General features: G+C 32.4%; 1 protein-coding gene across 1 annotated transcript in view; it reads left to right on the top strand.

Moving 5' to 3' along the window:
* The window catches only part of COL4A5 (collagen type IV alpha 5 chain), a 227,026-nt gene that overhangs the window by 183,646 nt on the left and 24,978 nt on the right, over positions 1-18,402 (top strand). The window contains exons 37-41 of the mRNA XM_079124399.1: positions 3,955-4,081; positions 10,832-10,912; positions 11,543-11,641; positions 12,430-12,480; positions 13,598-13,783. Of these exons, the coding sequence (XP_078980525.1) occupies positions 3,955-4,081; positions 10,832-10,912; positions 11,543-11,641; positions 12,430-12,480; positions 13,598-13,783 (544 nt within the window). The remainder of the gene's footprint in view (positions 1-3,954; positions 4,082-10,831; positions 10,913-11,542; positions 11,642-12,429; positions 12,481-13,597; positions 13,784-18,402) is intronic.

Below are 18,402 nucleotides of genomic sequence, written 5' to 3'. Positions count from 1 at the left end.
TGTACTAAAAAATACTATTGGACGTATGATAAACTTGGTTCATGTTAATTTTCTCTAAGTTCATTACTTCAGAGATACACATATCTCATTTGCTACCTTTTGGCCTGCTGAGACAGTCTTGAGCCATTATTTATTAGTTTATCCCTGTTAGCTTATCATTTTACTTGCTGAAAGAGCTATATACATTACACACTTGAAAATCTTATTGTATACTCTCTCCTGTATATTAATTTATTAAATTAGTGGTTGCTCAGTGGGTATAAAGCTTCATTTACGCAAGATGAATAAGTTCTAGAGATCTGTGGTATACACTGCCTACAGCTAACAGTATTATTCATCTTAAAATATGTTAAATGGATTAATTTTATGTTAAGTGCACTTACCACAAAACACACACATACATAAAACAACACAAATAAATTTTTGGAAGTGATGGATGTGTATCTTCATTTACTAGTTTCTACCCTTCATTTCATTATATTTTTTGATTGACACATAGTGCTTGTATATATTTATAAGGCATACTGTGATGCTTTGATTCCTGTATACATAGGGTAGTGATCAATCTGGGTGATTAGCCTATCTTTCACCTTAAACTTTTATAATTTCCTTATGGTGAGTGTGTTCAAATTCCTCCCTTCTAAGTATTTTGATATATATAATACATTACTATCAATTTTATTCACCTTACTGTGCTGTAGAGCACCATAACTTACTAAACAGTAGCACTGTATCTGTTAACCAGCCTCTTCCCCATCTCTCCTCTTGACCACCCTCTCCCCACCTTTTGTCTTCCCTGTTCTCCATGCTTCTGGTAACCATTATTCTGCTCTCAGCTTCTATGATATCTGCTTCTTTAGATTCCCACACATGAATGAGATCATGTAATACTTGTTCATACCTGACTTATTTCACTTAATGTTCTCCAGGTCCATTCCTTCTTCTAATGACCGACTCGAATCCCATCATGTATATATGCCTAATTTTCTTTATCCATTCATCTGTTGTTGGACATTTGGATTGATTCCATATCCTGGCTATTTTGAATAGTGCTACAATAAGCATGGGAGTACAGGTGTCTTTTGGACATGTTGATTTCATTTCCTTTGGGTTTATACACAGGAGTAGGATTTTGTAATTGTCTGGTAGTTAGTTCTATTTTAATTTCACTTCTTGTTGATAGCCTCTGTCTAAATTAGAACCTTGAGCGAATCAGTCCCTGCCATTTGTAGATTTATTTGTGGTATCCTTAATTTCCAGTACAGATAGGGCTGCAAAAATAATTAATAATTATATGTGGAATAGAATTTACAACCAAAAAATTACTGTTGCATAGAGCAGGATATCGTTTTTACCCTTTCTCACCAAGTATTTTCCATTCTTTTAATGGGCAGTGCTTCTTCAATTTTACAGTGTCAGGCAAGAACCCAAAAGATTGGCTTTCTCACCAACTTTGATGTTGTCTATGAAACAGTGCAAACAGATAATTATATTCTGTCTCTTAGATTATAATACAGCATGGAAGAGAAGATGCTGTTACTAAGACATAGTGTAGACTATGAACCAATGCTCTTAGATTTCATTTTTACTAGGAATTTAATTGTGAAAGAATCTGAATTTTAACAAAAAAGATATCAAATTGAGCCCTGTTAACCTGAGCTGCATGTAATACAACACAGTGACCTTGAAAGCAGTTTTAGTTACAGGCTTGTTTTAAAAACAAGCATTCTAGTCTTCCAGTATTATTGTATTTTAGATAGTTACACAGTGGTAAATTTGTTTCATTAGTATGATATATTCCATTTCAGAATTTTATCAGAGCTTGACATTTAGAACAAATGCAGATATCTGCAACCCGAGTATACTCAAATCTCTTCTAGTTCTTGAAGTGCAAATAGAATTGAATCTTACTTTCTCTGAGTGATTTACGGATTCCTGACCAGTTTGTTGATTTTCTGACCTCTCTTCCTTATCTTTTCTGGCTTGCCTTTTTTGAAACTCATTGTTTTTTCTGTAAGTATATGAATAATAAATGTTAGATAAAGCTTAATCTAGTAAATTTTAGATCTTTTCAAAACTCCTAATAAAATATTTACTCTCTTTTAAAATATATATTTGGTTTGAATGAGTAGGGACCAAAGGGTGATGAGAGCAACTGTGTTAGGGGACAGTGCTAGCTGAACTTAAAGATTAAAGTTCTGTGGAGAATTTAACATATTTTAGTACTGTAAGTAATTAGGAGTTTGTAAACTGCTTTTCAGGTTTACCATTAGCAGAATATTAGAACCTTTTCTCATTTTTTTATATATAAATTGAATTCTTTCATGCATAACAGGACTCAAAATAATTGATTCAAAGCTTTTTCTGTGTAAACATATAAGATACAACCGATTCAAGCCAAAACTTTATTGTCTGCCTAAAAATGAGCTAAATACTTGATATATAAGGAGTTAAAAGAAAAAAATCTATCCACAGTCCCAAATTCTTAACTGATTTTTTAAATAACAGTATATAAGATGAAAAGGCATTAACTTTAAAAGTTATTACCACAATGCCTAAACACACAAGTCACAAATAGAAGATCTTATTCACCCAGACAAGTGTAAACACTAAGTGAAGAAAGAAACATTCTGTAGGTGATGGCAAATACTGACATTTTGTTGAGGAGGTCGTGATTCTTGTGAGCAGAGCAGTGAGCACTGTGGTAGAGATTTAGAGTTATGGTGCATGTTTTCATTATTACTGGGAAAAACTTAATTGTGAAAGTGGGCATGAATTGTTATAAGGCTCTGTTAGAAGAAAACATAATGCATATATTCTTTGAGAAAAAAATTGTAGCTGGGTGGGTATGTTGGTGCATGCCTGTAATTCCAGTACCTCAGGAGGCTGAGGCAGGAGGATCGCAAGTTTGAGGCCAGCCTCCGCAACTTAGCAAGACCCTGAGCAACTTAGTGAGAACCTGTCTTAAAATAAAAAATAAAAAGGGTCCCTGGGTTCAACCCCCAGTACTGAAAGAAACAGAGAGAGAGAGAGAGATAAGAAGGAGGAGGAGGAAGTGAGGGAGGGAAGAGAAAATGGTAATACATGAATAGTCTATGACCACAGAGATACTTTTTTTTAAGTTTAATCACTTTTATTTCAAGTTTTTTTAAAAATTTTTTTTAGTTGTTGATGGACCTTATTTTATTCAATTATTTATACTGAGAATTGAACCCAGTGCCTCACAAATGTGAGACAAGCACTCTACCTCTGAGCCACAACCCCGGCCCTTCAAGTGTATTTTTAGTATCTTAAACTGGATTTTGTAATCCAAAACTGAAACATTTATTTTTCATCAATTTGAACAAACTTTAACCTCTTAGAGTAAATTGTCTTTGTCCAGAATGGCTTCATGGAAGAAGTAGGATTTTAAATATCCACTGAAGAATTGATAGACTTATTCATAGTAAGATGAAATTTGTCTTTTACAGTAGAACCTACTATAGCTATTGTTTGGCATATTTATTATAAGCAATGAATTGCATTGAAGTACAATAGGGATGAGTATCACAGGTTCTGAAATCAGACTGGATTCAAATTCAGATTCCACTGCTTACTAGCTGCATTGCTTTAACAATGGGATAATAATAGTATCTTTCTAAGGATTAGTAAGAATAATGCAGCTGCCTACCACTGGAATAGCATGAGCTTGGAGACAAATAGACTTTGGTTCAAATCCTAATTCTGCTACTTACTAAAGATCTTAGGCACTTAACTACTTTAAAATTCAGTTTTCTCAATTATAAATGAAGATGACAAAAACCTAACTCATAGGGCTTTTGTAGTGATTAAATGAAGCAGTTTATATAAAGCACTTATCAGAGTGTCCAATGTATAGTAAAAGGTCTATGTTATGCTGTTACACAATCAAAGTCATGTAAGACTTCATTTTTATCTTTTTATTTGTGTTTTCAGGGTGAACCTGGTCTGCCTGGATACCCAGGAAGCCCAGGTATTAAAGGTTCTGTGGGAGAGACTGGTTTACCTGGATTACCAGGGACCCCTGGAGCAAAAGGACAACCAGGCCTCCCTGGATTCCCAGGTAAGTATTCCTTTTCTCTTTTTATTTATTGGTTCTTTTTAGTTATACATGATAGAAAAACTCATTTTGCTATAATTATGAAAGCATGGAATATATCTTATTCTAGTTGGAATCCCATTCTTAATGAAAGTATTCCTTTTCTTAAATGCCTCCTTCTTTCCTTCCTTATCCACTCTAACTAGTATCACATAGCAGCTTCTTATTTGGCTGACTTGCATTCTATTTCCCAATCAGATACTGATTAGCAGCACAGTCTCAAACTAACTACTTCACTTTGCCCAAATGTTTTTCTGTATAAAATGAGAATAAGTATTACCAACTCAGCAGGACAATATCCTGTGGGAAGAGAGACTTGTTTGGTGGAGTGTTTTTCAATCTTTGACTGCTAGCCACAAATCAATTAAGAGGCCTTACTATTTTTGTAGGTGATAATATACTCTTCCAGGCCCTAGCTTGCTGCTGATTCTCTTAGAAAATTGTACGTAAGCACACAGCTGGTGGCTGTTGGTAGAATAATCATACTGTTCATTCGAATGGCTGGGACTGAGTCATTCAAGCAAAGGGACTTAGCTCTATAGTCAAGCAGATAGCCTGAACTAGATTATTATATAGTACCTGCTTGTTCATGCTTCTGTTAAATTTTTTTGTTTTTTTAATTGCATAGTGGCATGGATGAGTAGGTCTTTGGTTACCATTTTGTTAAACTTTATAATGAAATTTAGCATGCAAATATATGGTAAACTACACTGAAGTACACAAGAATTTCTACCTATGTATATGTCCCATGAACCTATCATACATATCAAAATACAAAATAATTCCTTCATAAACTTTACCCATGCCACTTCATATGGAATCCTCCCTCTCCCTACGATAACCATTACTCTAACTTCTATTAACATCAATTATTTTTGCCTATTATTGAAATTCATGTAAATGAAATCTTATGGTATATATTATTTCACTCATCATTGTGTCTTTTTTAAGAGTCATTTATTTTGTTGCTTGGGTAAGTAGTTTCTTCTTTATGATTACTATGTAATATTCCATTGAAAACTATGCTACAATTAATTATGCATTCTCCTGTGGATGGTCTTTTGGGTGTGTCCAGTTTGGGACTATTGTGGGAAAAAAAATGTTAACATTCTTTTACATGTCGTTTTATGGACATAAGCACTGATTTATTTTATATAAAATCTTAGTAGTAGAATTACTGAAATCATAGGGTAGGTGTACATTTAACTTTGGTAGATGGTACCATAGAGTCTTTAAAAGTGGTTTTATAAATTAGAGTCCTATCAGCTATGTGTGATACATCCAGTTATCCATATCCTCAAAATCACAAGATATTGTCAGTCTTTTTAATTTTTATCTATTCTGAGGGACATGTATTGATGTTTTGATTTATAATTTTTTCATGAATAATAACAACAAATGCCTTTTCATATTCTTACTGGCCATTTGGATAGCATCATTATAAAGTGCCTGCTGACGTTTTTGTTATTGTAGTTCATTATTCACTGGGATATTTACCTTTTTTCTTATTGAAACAGAGCAATTCTTTATATATTTTGGATATGAGTCTTTAATCAAATACATTGCAGTTATATTCTCCCCATTTCAGAATTGCCTGTCACTGTCTGAACATTGTCATATAATCAACAAAAGTTGTTAGTTTTTAATAAATTACATTGTAGTAGTCTTTTCTTTTATGATTAGTGCTTTTTGTATCCTATTCAATAAATATTTCCCTATTTTAAGCTTTGGAAATATTCTAATTTTTTACAGCCTTTAATGTTTAAAACTTTCACAATTAGCTTTAAAATTTACCTTGAATAAAAATGTCATAGTGTAAGTTAACAGTCATGGTTCATTTTATTTTTCCCCATACAGATATCAGTTTCTCCACATTATTTTAATAATGCATTTACTCCTTTTTCAGAAGAAATTCAAGTGACTGTATTTATGGGGATCTAATTCTACATTCTATATTCTCTTCCATTGGCTTATTTTCCATTCTGGTTTTAATGCAATATAGCAATACTATCTGAATTTTGTAAATTTATAGTAAGCCTTGAAACATAGTAGTCTAAGCACATCAACTTTGTTTCAGTTTTTCAAAGCTTGTCTTAGGTAATCTACATCTTTTGTATGAATTTGGGAATAATTTATCAGTTTCCATTAGAAAATACCTGCAGAGATTTTGATTAAGGTTGCAATGAAACTAGATAAATTTAAGGATAGTTGACATTTTCACAATATTCAATCTAACAATTCAATTCATATGTACTCTCTCCATTTATTTATGTATTCAACTTAATTAAAAATGTGTTGCACTTTTCATTTTATAAATCTTGGTCATCTTTTGTTAAATTTATATGTGGAAATTTAATGCCTTCTGATAGTGTTTGCCATTGTTTTGCCTTTCCAATTTCGTTTTTTAGTTTTTTATTGGAAATAGAAATAATTGATTTTGGAATTTTAAATATGTATATACAGAAATTTTTGATTCCACTTATTAATCCTGAGTATGTTTAGATTTTTTTGTTATTGTAAATTAACATATCACCTCAAGATACTAACTTTTATTCATTTTCTTGCCTAATTACACTGGCTAAAATTCCAGTACAATGTTTAATACATGTAGTTATAGTCTACATCCTCATCTTTTTCATCAATTCAGAAAGGACCATGTTCAGTATTTTTCTATTAAATTTAACATTTTATGTCTTATAAGAAAATTATTTTCTATTTCTAATTCATTGACAGTATTTTTATCAAGAATGAGAGTGAGAGGCCTGGGATATAGCTCAGTGGTAGAACACTTGTTTAGTGTGCCTAATGCCCTGGGTTTGATCCCCAACACCACAAAAGTAAATAAGAATGAGAGTGAGTTTTATCAGTTACTCTTCTGAGTCTACAGAGATGATCATGTTTTCTTTTCTTCTGTTGACATAACAAATTACACTAATTGACTTTTTTGTAAAAACAAACTAATATTCTTGGGATAAACTCCAAGATGATCATGCTATATGGTATATATTGTTTTTAAGTATTATTGGACTTGATTGGGTATGTTTTATAGATTGTGTCCTAGATTTTATCCCCAGTATGACAAAAAATTTATATTTATAATTGTGTTTTCTCTCTTTTTCTTGGTCAGTCTTGCTAGGCATTCATTACATTGTACTTATTGTTCAAAGTTAACTTTTACATATTATTTTCTCTATGGTTTAATTTCTCTTTCATTGGTTTCTGCTTATATCTTTATTATTTCTTACTTCTTTCTACAAATTTAATTTTGCTGTTATTTTTCTGGCTTCTGTATTTGGAAACTTAGATAATAGATTTTTCAATTTTGTCTTTGAAATAGATGTGTTTCAAACTTTAAATTTTCATCTTCCATGTAAGGAATGCTTGAAATGAATCCCCCAAATTTTGTTCCTTTGTGCTTTATAATTAAATTGAAAACAATGTTCTAATTTCCTTTTTAATTTCTCTTGCTATTGATAGGTTATTTACAATTTTGTGGTTTAAGATATAACTATTTGGGGGCTTTCAGATATCTTTCAGTTATTGATTTTCAGTTTAACTGTTGTAGTCAAAATATATACTCTGTATAACTTAACTATTAATACTTATGTAGACATATTATATGATTCAGCTTTATGGTTTGGGTAAATTTTCATGTTCACTTAAAAAACTTATATTTGGTAACTATATGTGTTGTCCTATGAATGTCCATAAGGGCAAATTGACTGATAGTGTAGTTAAAATTTTGTATAAATTTTTTGTCTAATGTTCTTTCAATTACTGTTCAGTATGCTTTTAATGTCTTCCACTCTTTCACAGAAATTTTTGATTTCTATTTTCTTCTTTTTTGAGTTAACCTTATTTCTCCAGAAATTTCCATTTTTCAAGCATTGTATACATATTTGACTGTAAGATTTCTTCTTTGTGCTAGGGACTGAGCCCAGGGCCTCACTCAGGCTAGTAAGCACACTCTGTAACTCAGCTCCCCCTACAGCACCCACCCATTTCCTTAGATTCCTTATTACATTTATTATAGCTATTTTAAACATTTTCTTCTGCTAATTCTAACATTTTAGATATCCATGGGTCTATTACTACTTTTAGTTCTCTCCTTCTGATTTAGCGTCACCTTTTCCAGATTCTTCATATGGAGTATTTATTTTTTATTGTTTACTGAATTCTCTGGACTGTATGGTATAAAGATACTGAAATCTCTTAAATTTCTTTCAAAAGTGTTGAATATCATTGTAGCAGATAGTTTAGTTACCTGAGAAGCAACTTGGTCTTACACTAATATGTAACATTTCTGATGTCCTTCCCTTAAATTTTTTTCATTTAGTATTTCTAGTATTTGCTGTTGGCAGCAAATTATCTTAACTATCACTCTTTAGGAAATGTTCTTATTGTGCTTTTATTTGTTTTGAGTTATGTAGTAAATATAATGCCAATATGTCCCCAGCAATATTTATTGCTCCTGGTTATTCAGTCAAACATTGACTGACTCATCTAGGTAATGCTGTGCAAAGATTTTGCAGATATAGTTAAACTGGTTCCTAAATTGGTTCATTTTAAGATATGGAGATATTCTGGGTAGCCCTAACATAATCACATAAGCTCTTTAATGACACATTTTTTTGCAACTGGTAGCAAAAGAGGATGTCAGAGAAATTCATAAAATTAAAGAATATTCCACATACAGAAGGATCTCCATTGCTCACATAGCAATGGCCTACAGAGTGGGAATATGGGTGGCCTAATGAACCTACGAATGGTTTCTAGCAACCAACCTTCAAGAAAACAGGAGCCTCAGTCCTATAACCCCAAACCTGAATTTGTCCAATAACTTGGATGAGCTTAGAAGTGCATTTTTTTCCTAGATGAGACCCTAGCTAGACCAACACCCTGATTTTGGCCTTGCAAGACCCGAAGCAGAGAACCTAGCTCAGCTGTACCCGGATTTTTGCCTATAGAAACTGTGAAATAATTAATAGCATTGTTTTAAGTTATTAAGTTTAGGATGATACATTACACATTTTAAGATTTCTCTTCCTTTCCAAATCTGCCTGCTAGTGGTTTACTTTCAGAGTCTTTGAATACTTGAATGTTTGCTTTTTGTGTTCTGTCCAGTTTTTAATTGTAATTATTGTGAAAAAGTGCTTTAGTATTATAATCATTGTGAAAAACAGACTGTAATAGACTTAGTCCATTTTGCCTGACCCCAGAGTTTAGGGGTAAATTTAACAAAATATTTGCAAGGTGTGTTCACTAAAATCCATGAAGCTAGCTATGAGAAAAATGTAAATACCCAAATATATGAAGAGATATAGAGTATTCATGGATTGGAAGATCAAAATTGTTAAGATGCCAGTTGTAGCTATGCTCTCCCATAAACTCAAAGCATTTCCAGTTAATAAACTAGTAGGCTTTTATAAAAACAATTAACAAACCAATTCTAAAATGTGTATGGAAATATAAAGGATATAGAACATCCAAAACAACTAAGAAAAACATAGTTGGAGGACTTGCATTACTAGATGTCCAGATGTACTTGCATAAGGATCAATAAATAAACAGAATATTATGTAGTAAAATGAATTTTGATAAAAGAATCAAAGAAATCCTAAAGGGAAAGTATAATCTTTTCAGCAAACCTTCCTGAAATATGTGGATGTTCATATGGGGGAAAATGAAACTCACTTCATATGTCACATTATATAAAAAATTAATTTGAAATGGATCTTAGTCTTAACATAAAAACTAAAACATTAAAGAAAGCTTTTAGAAGAAAACTAACTTGAGGATAGGCAACATTTTCTTTGGATGTAGAAAGCAGTAACTGTAAAAACAAAATTAATAGATCAAACTTAATCAAAATTTAAAACTTCTATACATCAAAGGACACCATTGAGAAAATGAATAGGAAAACTACAGACTAGGAAAAAATATTTTCAAAATATATGTCTGACAGATTATTAATATTTGGGATATAAAATGAGCTTCTTAGACTCAGTAATAAAAAGTCATATAATCCAATTTTGAAAAATGTAGAAAAACTTAAGCAGACATTATACAAAAAAGATATCCAGATGGCCAATAAGCATATGCAAAGGTGAACAGTGTCATTAAACATCAGAGAAATGTACATTAAAACACATTGAGGTAGTACTGCATACCTACCAGAATGACTATTATTAAAACTGATAGTATCACATATGTTGTGAAGGATCTGAACAACTAGATTTCCTATACAGTGCTGTAAGTGTAAAATGTCTTGGCAGACTTTTTTATAAAACACAGCATACACCTATGTAACTCAGTGACCCACCAGTTTCACTCCAAGATAAATTAATACACGTCCACAAAAAGTCCTATGCAGAAATATTCATAAGCAATTAATAATAGACAAGACCTGATAACAACTCAAATTTTCAATAGCAGATGAATGGATTTAAACAACTGGGAAGTGAAATTCTGCAAATTTTACCAGTATAACATGATGGTAGTATTTTTATGCTTATGAAGATATAATAATGGACAACCTCTGGGCAAATAAATTTAAAGCTTAATATTATTCTTAAGAATTTCCAAGCATCACCAACATTTTTCAATTTCTTTTTGCTCTTCACTATTTCAGTGCTAACACTGTATGTTTTAAGTTTGAATTGTAGCTCTTAAAGTGGTATGGTATTTATTTTTAATTTGAGCTCTTTATTCTAGGAACCCCAGGCCTTCCTGGACCAAAAGGTATTAATGGTCCTCCTGGAAACCCTGGCCTTCCAGGAGAACCTGGTCCTGTAGGTGAGCATAAAAAATAAGACTGCCATTCTGCAAAACTAAAGCTTTATCATATTCAATTTGGGAAAGTCAAATTGTGGCTAGCTGTGAACATTTTCAAAGCAAGGAAATTGTGGTGATCATTCACTTAGCTCTGAATATTAAGGATAATCTAAACAAACTTTTAATAAATATACTGAAAATTTCATTATGGAACCTGTTTTCTTGGCTCCCTTATTTTCTGGAAGAGTAGATTCAAGTACCCTATAATAGAAGATGGAAGCTCTGATATATTTTTTAGAAGGGCCGAGGCAGTTTTGTTTGTTGACTCCTAAAGTAAATCACGCATCTTGGTCCATATGAGCCCTATAATACACCCTGTCACCCCTCACACCATACTCTTGGATATTCTATGGCCATTTTTAAATGATAAGCTCAAAAGCTTTGAATGTGGAGTGACCAGATTGTTTCTTTATGACACTGTCCTGTCTTTTTATTCTTCATTTTCCTAAGATTTCATGATTTAAAGGAGTGTCTCAAAAGCACTTTATATCTTTTGGATAGAAATATTTGGAACTAGTGTGGGAAAATGGGGTAGATGGAAGGAAAAGGATCTGGAATGATGGATATAAACTGTTGTACTCTATTATTTAGGAGGTGGAGGTCTTCCTGGCCCACCAGGACCTCCAGGTGAAAAGGGCAAACCAGGTCAAGATGGTATTCCTGGACCAGCTGGACAGAAGGGTGAACCAGGTGCTGTATTTATTTTAGTTTTTCCTAATACTCAAATTTCCACTTTGTTTATTCTCATTCACCCTTTTTTATCCATAATAAAATTACATTATATTTCTTTTTTAAATTGCTTTGTAGTTGTAGATGGACAGCATGCCTTTATTTTATTTATTTATTTTTATGTGGTGCTGATAATTGAACCCAGTGCTTCACACATGCTAGGCAAGCACTCTGCCATTGAGCTACATCCCCAGCCACATCATATTTCTTACCTTCTAAGATACCACATTATTTTCCCTTCCATATCTTCTTCCTCTTCATCCTGAGAATATCAATGGATATTTGTTGATCAAGTTGGCGCCTTCCTTACAAAAAAATCTAAATCCTGTCTTGACTAGTTTTTCACACTAAGAACTTACTCAGCTTTTTCAAATTTATCTGTTTTACTATGCAATCTATATTCCATTCATATATTTTTACATGATATATTTATATAAAGATATATTTGATGGTCACCACGAATAGAAGTTTTCTCATTTTAGAATTGTTCTGTTAGAAATAAGTCTTCTGGGACTGGGAATGTAGCTCAGTGGTAGAGTGCTTGCCTTAACGTTTGCAAGGGTTTGAGCCCTAGCACCAAATAAAAGAGAAAGAAAAAGAAAAAGAAAAGAAAAGAAAGAAAATCTTCTGCATGTTTTACATGATGTACATTGTAGCACTTAAAAACTTTAATGAGTCTGAAAATAATTTGTGCTTATTTTAGTTATTATTATCCATTTGAGATTTTTGTTTTGTTTTCTCATCAATAGGTCAACCAGGTTTTGGAATCCCAGGACCACCAGGACTCCCAGGACTTTCTGGTAAATCTTATTAAAATATGCTAAATTAATCCATAAAATGAAAATGTTCTCCAGTACATTTATTTTTCCATCTCCACCATTGTGGTTGTAAAATGCATATACAAACCCCCAAAACTGAAATCATATTTCTTATTTAGCAACTTAACAAAGAGGTTGTACTATATAAAAATGCATACTTAAGGAAATTTATCTGAAGATATCTCTTCATTGAATTCATAAAAATGCTCAGGTAATGACACAGAAAGAAGGCAAAATTGTGGGAAGAGACTTTTTGAAACTCACTTAGCCATGAGGAAAAAAATACTCTTTTCTCCCCATGAAAAAAATGTCAAAATAATAGAAGGAAATCCTGTAGAAATATGCACCAATAATGAAAATGTTTCTTAAACTCCATGTTAACATGTTTTGTATATTTGAATGGATATATGCGCACACATGTCTGCCTTTCCTCTCTAGTGCTTAATATCATTGTAAAACGATGTAGATATGTATGTTTTTGTACTGAAATAACCATTGGCTATTCTATGGAGGCTTTCCTCAAACCACAAATATATCTCTTGGAAATTCTGATATCCTTCTCATGATCCCAACATGAAAATTATTGCTTTAATGTGCAACTGTTTATGACTCTTAAGAGTGTTACTGGTGTAGAATAAAATGTTGAGAACAGTTTGTCTGGATTGTGATTGTAAATCTTTGGTTCAGTGGTCTGCTGGGACACACAACAACCATTGCAGATCCTTATCTTCCATTTATTCTACGAAACATCTCTAACCATCTTTAGCTTATTCTTGAAGATATTTTATACTTTTAAATTTTTCTCTCTCTTTTTTCTCATTGGTCATATGACCATTGCTCTGTGTCCTAATAAATGGGTACCTTTCAGAATGCACTGTTATTGTTTCAGTATTTTTATACATACTCTGATAAATATGTCTAATAGCAGATACATACATTTAATAGGAAGAATGATTTTTTTTGTGTGGTTTTGGGATTTAGTGGGAGATAGCAATTACCCTAGTGAATTCTTTAGTTGCTGTAATAGCTTTAACCTTATAGACGAGCCTGTAATTCAGTATCACTTAATGTTTTCTCTAATGTCATTTTACTTTCATAGGTCAAAAGGGTGATGGAGGATTACCTGGCACTCCAGGAAACCCTGGCCTTCCAGGTCCAAAGGGTGAACCAGGCTTTCAAGGCTTCCCTGGTGTGCAGGGTCCCCCAGGCCCTCCCGGTTCTCCAGGACCAGCTCTAGAAGGCCCTAAAGGCAACCCTGGGCCCCAAGGTCCTCCTGGGAGGCCAGGTATGTTCATGAGTGGTAGGAGAATGGTCTGTTTGTTAGTCAGTTTATTTAATTTTGCTGGCAGGTTATTCAGTCTTTAAGATCTTAGAATTTATAATGTAAAAACATATTATGAGCACATAGTTTGGTTTATACCTAGCTCCATCCATTTCCATGCCATCTAATTTATTATTTTTAGTAATTAATTTTATCATTTACTTAGTTAAAGTAAGGCAAAACAACTTGGATGGAAAAAAAAAGGAAATAGTGGTTTATTAGTCTTGCTGTTAAAGATAAAGCTATACTGATAACCTGGCAGCAAAATGCCACCTGCATTTTTAAATATGAACTTCTCAGCATGTCATCACAGAAATCATTGTAGTGATCACCCAATAGATGCTTGTGATCTATACCAGAAGTATTGCTATGGTTCTATCACATGATCAGCAAATGTCACCAGGCACAATAAAAAATTTTATGTTCTCTAGGAACTAGGTAATCAAATTTGTCTTTGGCATCACAGCATGATCAAATTGACTAGCTCTCTATTAATACCAATCTCATGTCTGTACCTCATTTGTCTTGTGAACACCATTCACTTCTCTAGTTTCTAAATTTTGCATCCAATGTTCACCTTTTCATTTTGTGTCTGTTCTATGTCATTTCATTTTACTAATTTGGAAATGCTCATTTTCATCCTGCATTAATGTTGCTGAGTCCAGTCACTGGTGATAGGTTTTAGCAGATTTTTGGGACTTGGTATTCAGGTTTTCTGTTTCTAGTAATGAAAAAATTGTCCTTCATTGATTTAAAGAAGAGGAAAATCTAAGATTAAAGTTTCAAAGCAATTGTCCTTTTATCATTTGACAATTCATGACTTACTTTTAAAATTCATTTAAAATGAAAATTTTCATTAAATTTCAATAAAATCTTAAGTAGAGTTAATTTTAATAAGATATCTTCTAAAACATGAATTAAATGAGATCACATACTATGTTCAGAGGCTTCATTTTCAAAATCAGATTTTTATCTGATCTTACTTGGCTGTCCTTTAGAGGGTATTATTTAAGGTTTTACCTTTCTGTACTATTGAAGAAAACCAGTGAAAATCTTCTCAGCCATGTTAACTCTCTTGCATGTAATATAAAGAATTGAAGCAAGTATCTTGTCTTGTTTTGCATGCAATAATTCAAATAAACCAAACTATTATCCTTATTATATTCTAATTAGCTTTATGGTTATTCAGTTTTACTCATAATGGAGCTCACTGTTGAACAATACTTTAAAATATGTCAACATAAAACCATTAGTCACAAAGGTGCTTTAAAAATTATTATTTTTAAAGAAATAATAATGAAAGCACTCAGAAGAACAAATATCTGATGAGTATTTCACTTCTTGATTTGTTTATAAACTACAAATTTAAGTAGGGTTTTAAACCCTATTGCTCTTACAATTAACTGTTCTTCATCTAAATTCATATCAATGATTATTATAAAAATGATATTTTTGTCTTTTACAATATGGCACTTGTGCTATTTTCATTAATTCTAAGTATTAATGCTAAGTGGAGATAATTTGGTTTATATACAAATGCATGAATGTGAACTTTCAAAAATATTACATTTTAACTTGAAAGTATTTAGTGTAATGCTTTAGTTTCTTGATATTGCTAACAGTTTTGATGTTTTTCCTTTTTGTTAATGATGACATTGGGCCTTGGTGAACTTTGACCCCTATCCAGGTCCTCCAGGTTAGATCCTTAACTCCAAAGTAGTAACTGCATGAAGTTTGAAACTGTTCTTATATATTTATATGCATATATTTATGTATGTGTGTATATATACATATGTGTGTGAATATATATATTTATATACATACACACGCTTACTTTTGTATCTCATGTTTTCAAGTGTTTGAATGTATTTAAGAGCATATATGCCAATTCAATTCTTACATGGTGGCCTATTTCTGTAAGTTGTCAGGAACTTGTAGAGCCCAGTATTTCTATTGTCATGACTCCACATTATCCAATTAGGAAAACTTATTTTCCACTTCAAAATTAACAAATTTATATGTCATTTTTAGTTGAAAATATATAGTATGACAAACTGCTTTGTATAATATTTTACCTCAACTTTGTAGTAGAGTATATTTCTTATATTTGCCATATATTGGTTAATGGAAAAGAAATTGAACTATCAGCTAGGCATGGTGGTGCACACTTATAATTGCAGCTACTTGAGAGGATGAAGCTGGAAAATTACTTGAGCCCAGGAGTTTGAGACCAGCCTGGCCACAGAGTCAGACTCTTATTAAAAACAAAAAAGAAATTGAATTATCCTTCAAAAAGGAACTTTTTAACAATAATGTGTATTATCAGATCCTGCAAATATATAATCTTCACCATGGCATACTTCTTGCAGGTTTTCAAACATCTTCACATTTTGGTTTGTCACATTTTTCTAAATTCTATTGCTACGAAGAAGGTCTAATAGATAGAGTAGAAAAAAAATCGATGCAACCAAGACAAATTAGAGGCTGTTAAACTTATTTTCATCACACACATGTAAACAATACACACCAAAGAATAATTACCAAAAGCTATCCAAAGGAAAAATGCTAATTCTCAGTAAAAGATGTTCACCTAATCAAAAGTAAAAAAAGCCACAATATTTAAATGTATTGTTTATTATTTAAAATAAATAGTCCTTTTCAAATTTCTAGGGCAGATTAAAAGAGAGAAAAATATGCACCTGAAATCTGGAAGGACATTTTTTTCTTCTTACACATTAAAAATTCATAATTTTCGAGATGAACAGTTAAGAAACTTAAGAAGCCAACTATCTCTGTCCAAATTGATTCCCCAGTTTCTTAATCCCCCACCATTTCATTGAACCACAGAGTACCAGATCTAGAAGAGTTCTAAACTTTACATACATCAAAAAGAAATTACTCATTGTACTTGTTATGGCAGGACAGATTTTATTCAAAGGGGTTACTACAGTAGAAGAGTATAACCGAAATCAACTACAAATACAAAAAATACAAGAAGAATGAGGAGGTCAGTGATGGAAAAATATGAAAATCAAAGTTAGGCGGAATTCTTGCTAAACTGGATTTAATGGAATTCTTGCTACAGGCAGGCCAAGAGCTTAGATTTCAAGGGTGAGGGATGAGGCACTTGGTCAGATATTGAGGGTGGAGGACTCTCCCTATATACTGATTTAGCAGGATTCTTGCTGTAACTGGGCTTGCAGATCATATACATAGGCCAAGGATGATACCTAGCCAAGAAGAAAACTCAGGTTCAACTGTCTGAAGTTTGGTCAAGGAGAATGTCATTATCACATATGAAAAAACTGAGGGCCAAATTGTTTAAAAACTTGCTCAGAGTAATGTTGTTGGTTGTTGGTATAGTTGGGACTTAGGGCTCCCCAACATTTAGTTAAGTATCTATAACTAGTAGTGGTACCATATCATATTTCCACCTATCCTCTGGCTTGATGCTTTAGACCTGATCTCTTGTTCTAGTTATTAATGTAGTTAATGGAACAAAACTGCTCATACCATTTCAGGAAACATTTGGCCATAGCAGACTGGGCCTTCAATTCATATTCTTATTCTGTTACCTCAAAATCTCCATCCACCCCTAATAACTGCTTCTCATGTTCTTTCTAAATGGATGTCAAGAATATTGATAGTATTTGTGATTTAACTATCACCCAAATAAAGAGAAGACTACAAGGTACTTTGAAGTAATTTTAAACTCTGCTCTGCCTATCTCACATAGAATTCTGCTGCCCTGATCACTGCTAGACTAGACTGTCAGCGAGATTTCTTTTTACTAAGTCACTAGAATATATTTGAAGGGAAGAAGAAAGAAAAGTAGCCACATTTACTTTAAAACAGAGTTAACAACTTTCCATTTACCAAATGCACTTTAAATTATATTTATGGAAACCAGGTGGTTGTCTTCTTTGTAATAGTTGACTACAACCTTAAGAGAAAACTAGATTTAATGTCATGTGCATGTATGAATATGTAATAACAAATCCCACCCTTATGTACAACTGTAATATATCAATAAAATGTGGGAAAAAAAGAAAAATTAGGAAAATTTTCAAAGAAATCTAAAAAAAGAAAACTAGATTTAAAATAATACCTGTTAACTCATCAGCTTATCTATATCAATTATCACTTATATACAAAACTTTAGGTTTTTGTTTTGTTTTCTAGTTAAACTTTGTTAGGTCACTTGAAAAACAAGGGAATGAGAGCCTCATGCACAAAATTGATTTGGCATATAACTCATTAAAATGTAACCTTTTAAAAATTGCCGTCTTAGAAGTTTTGCTATGACATGATCCAAAGTTTCTCTTGCTACCCACTTGAATTAAAATGTCATATTTCAACAAGATGTGTTTTCTAAGAGTCCTTGTTTTGGGCCCTTCTATATTAAATATGCATGTGTCTATACTTGAACTCTGAACTATGTTAAGTAGAAATTATAATTTATTGAACTAATTGCATGGCAAGACTGCTCTGATCTGAGTGCTGACTTAAGTTAGTTTGCTGTACGTGGTTTAGAAACCATTGAAGCAAACACCAGCCAGTTTTAGCTTTCTAAATTTCAAACT

The sequence above is a fragment of the Sciurus vulgaris genome, assembly GCF_902686455.1.
Source record: "Sciurus vulgaris genome assembly, chromosome: X".
NCBI classification, from domain to species: Eukaryota; Metazoa; Chordata; class Mammalia; order Rodentia; family Sciuridae; genus Sciurus; species Sciurus vulgaris.
Note: the sequence above shows the minus strand (reverse complement) of the source record. Positions and strands in the feature narration are given on the sequence as shown.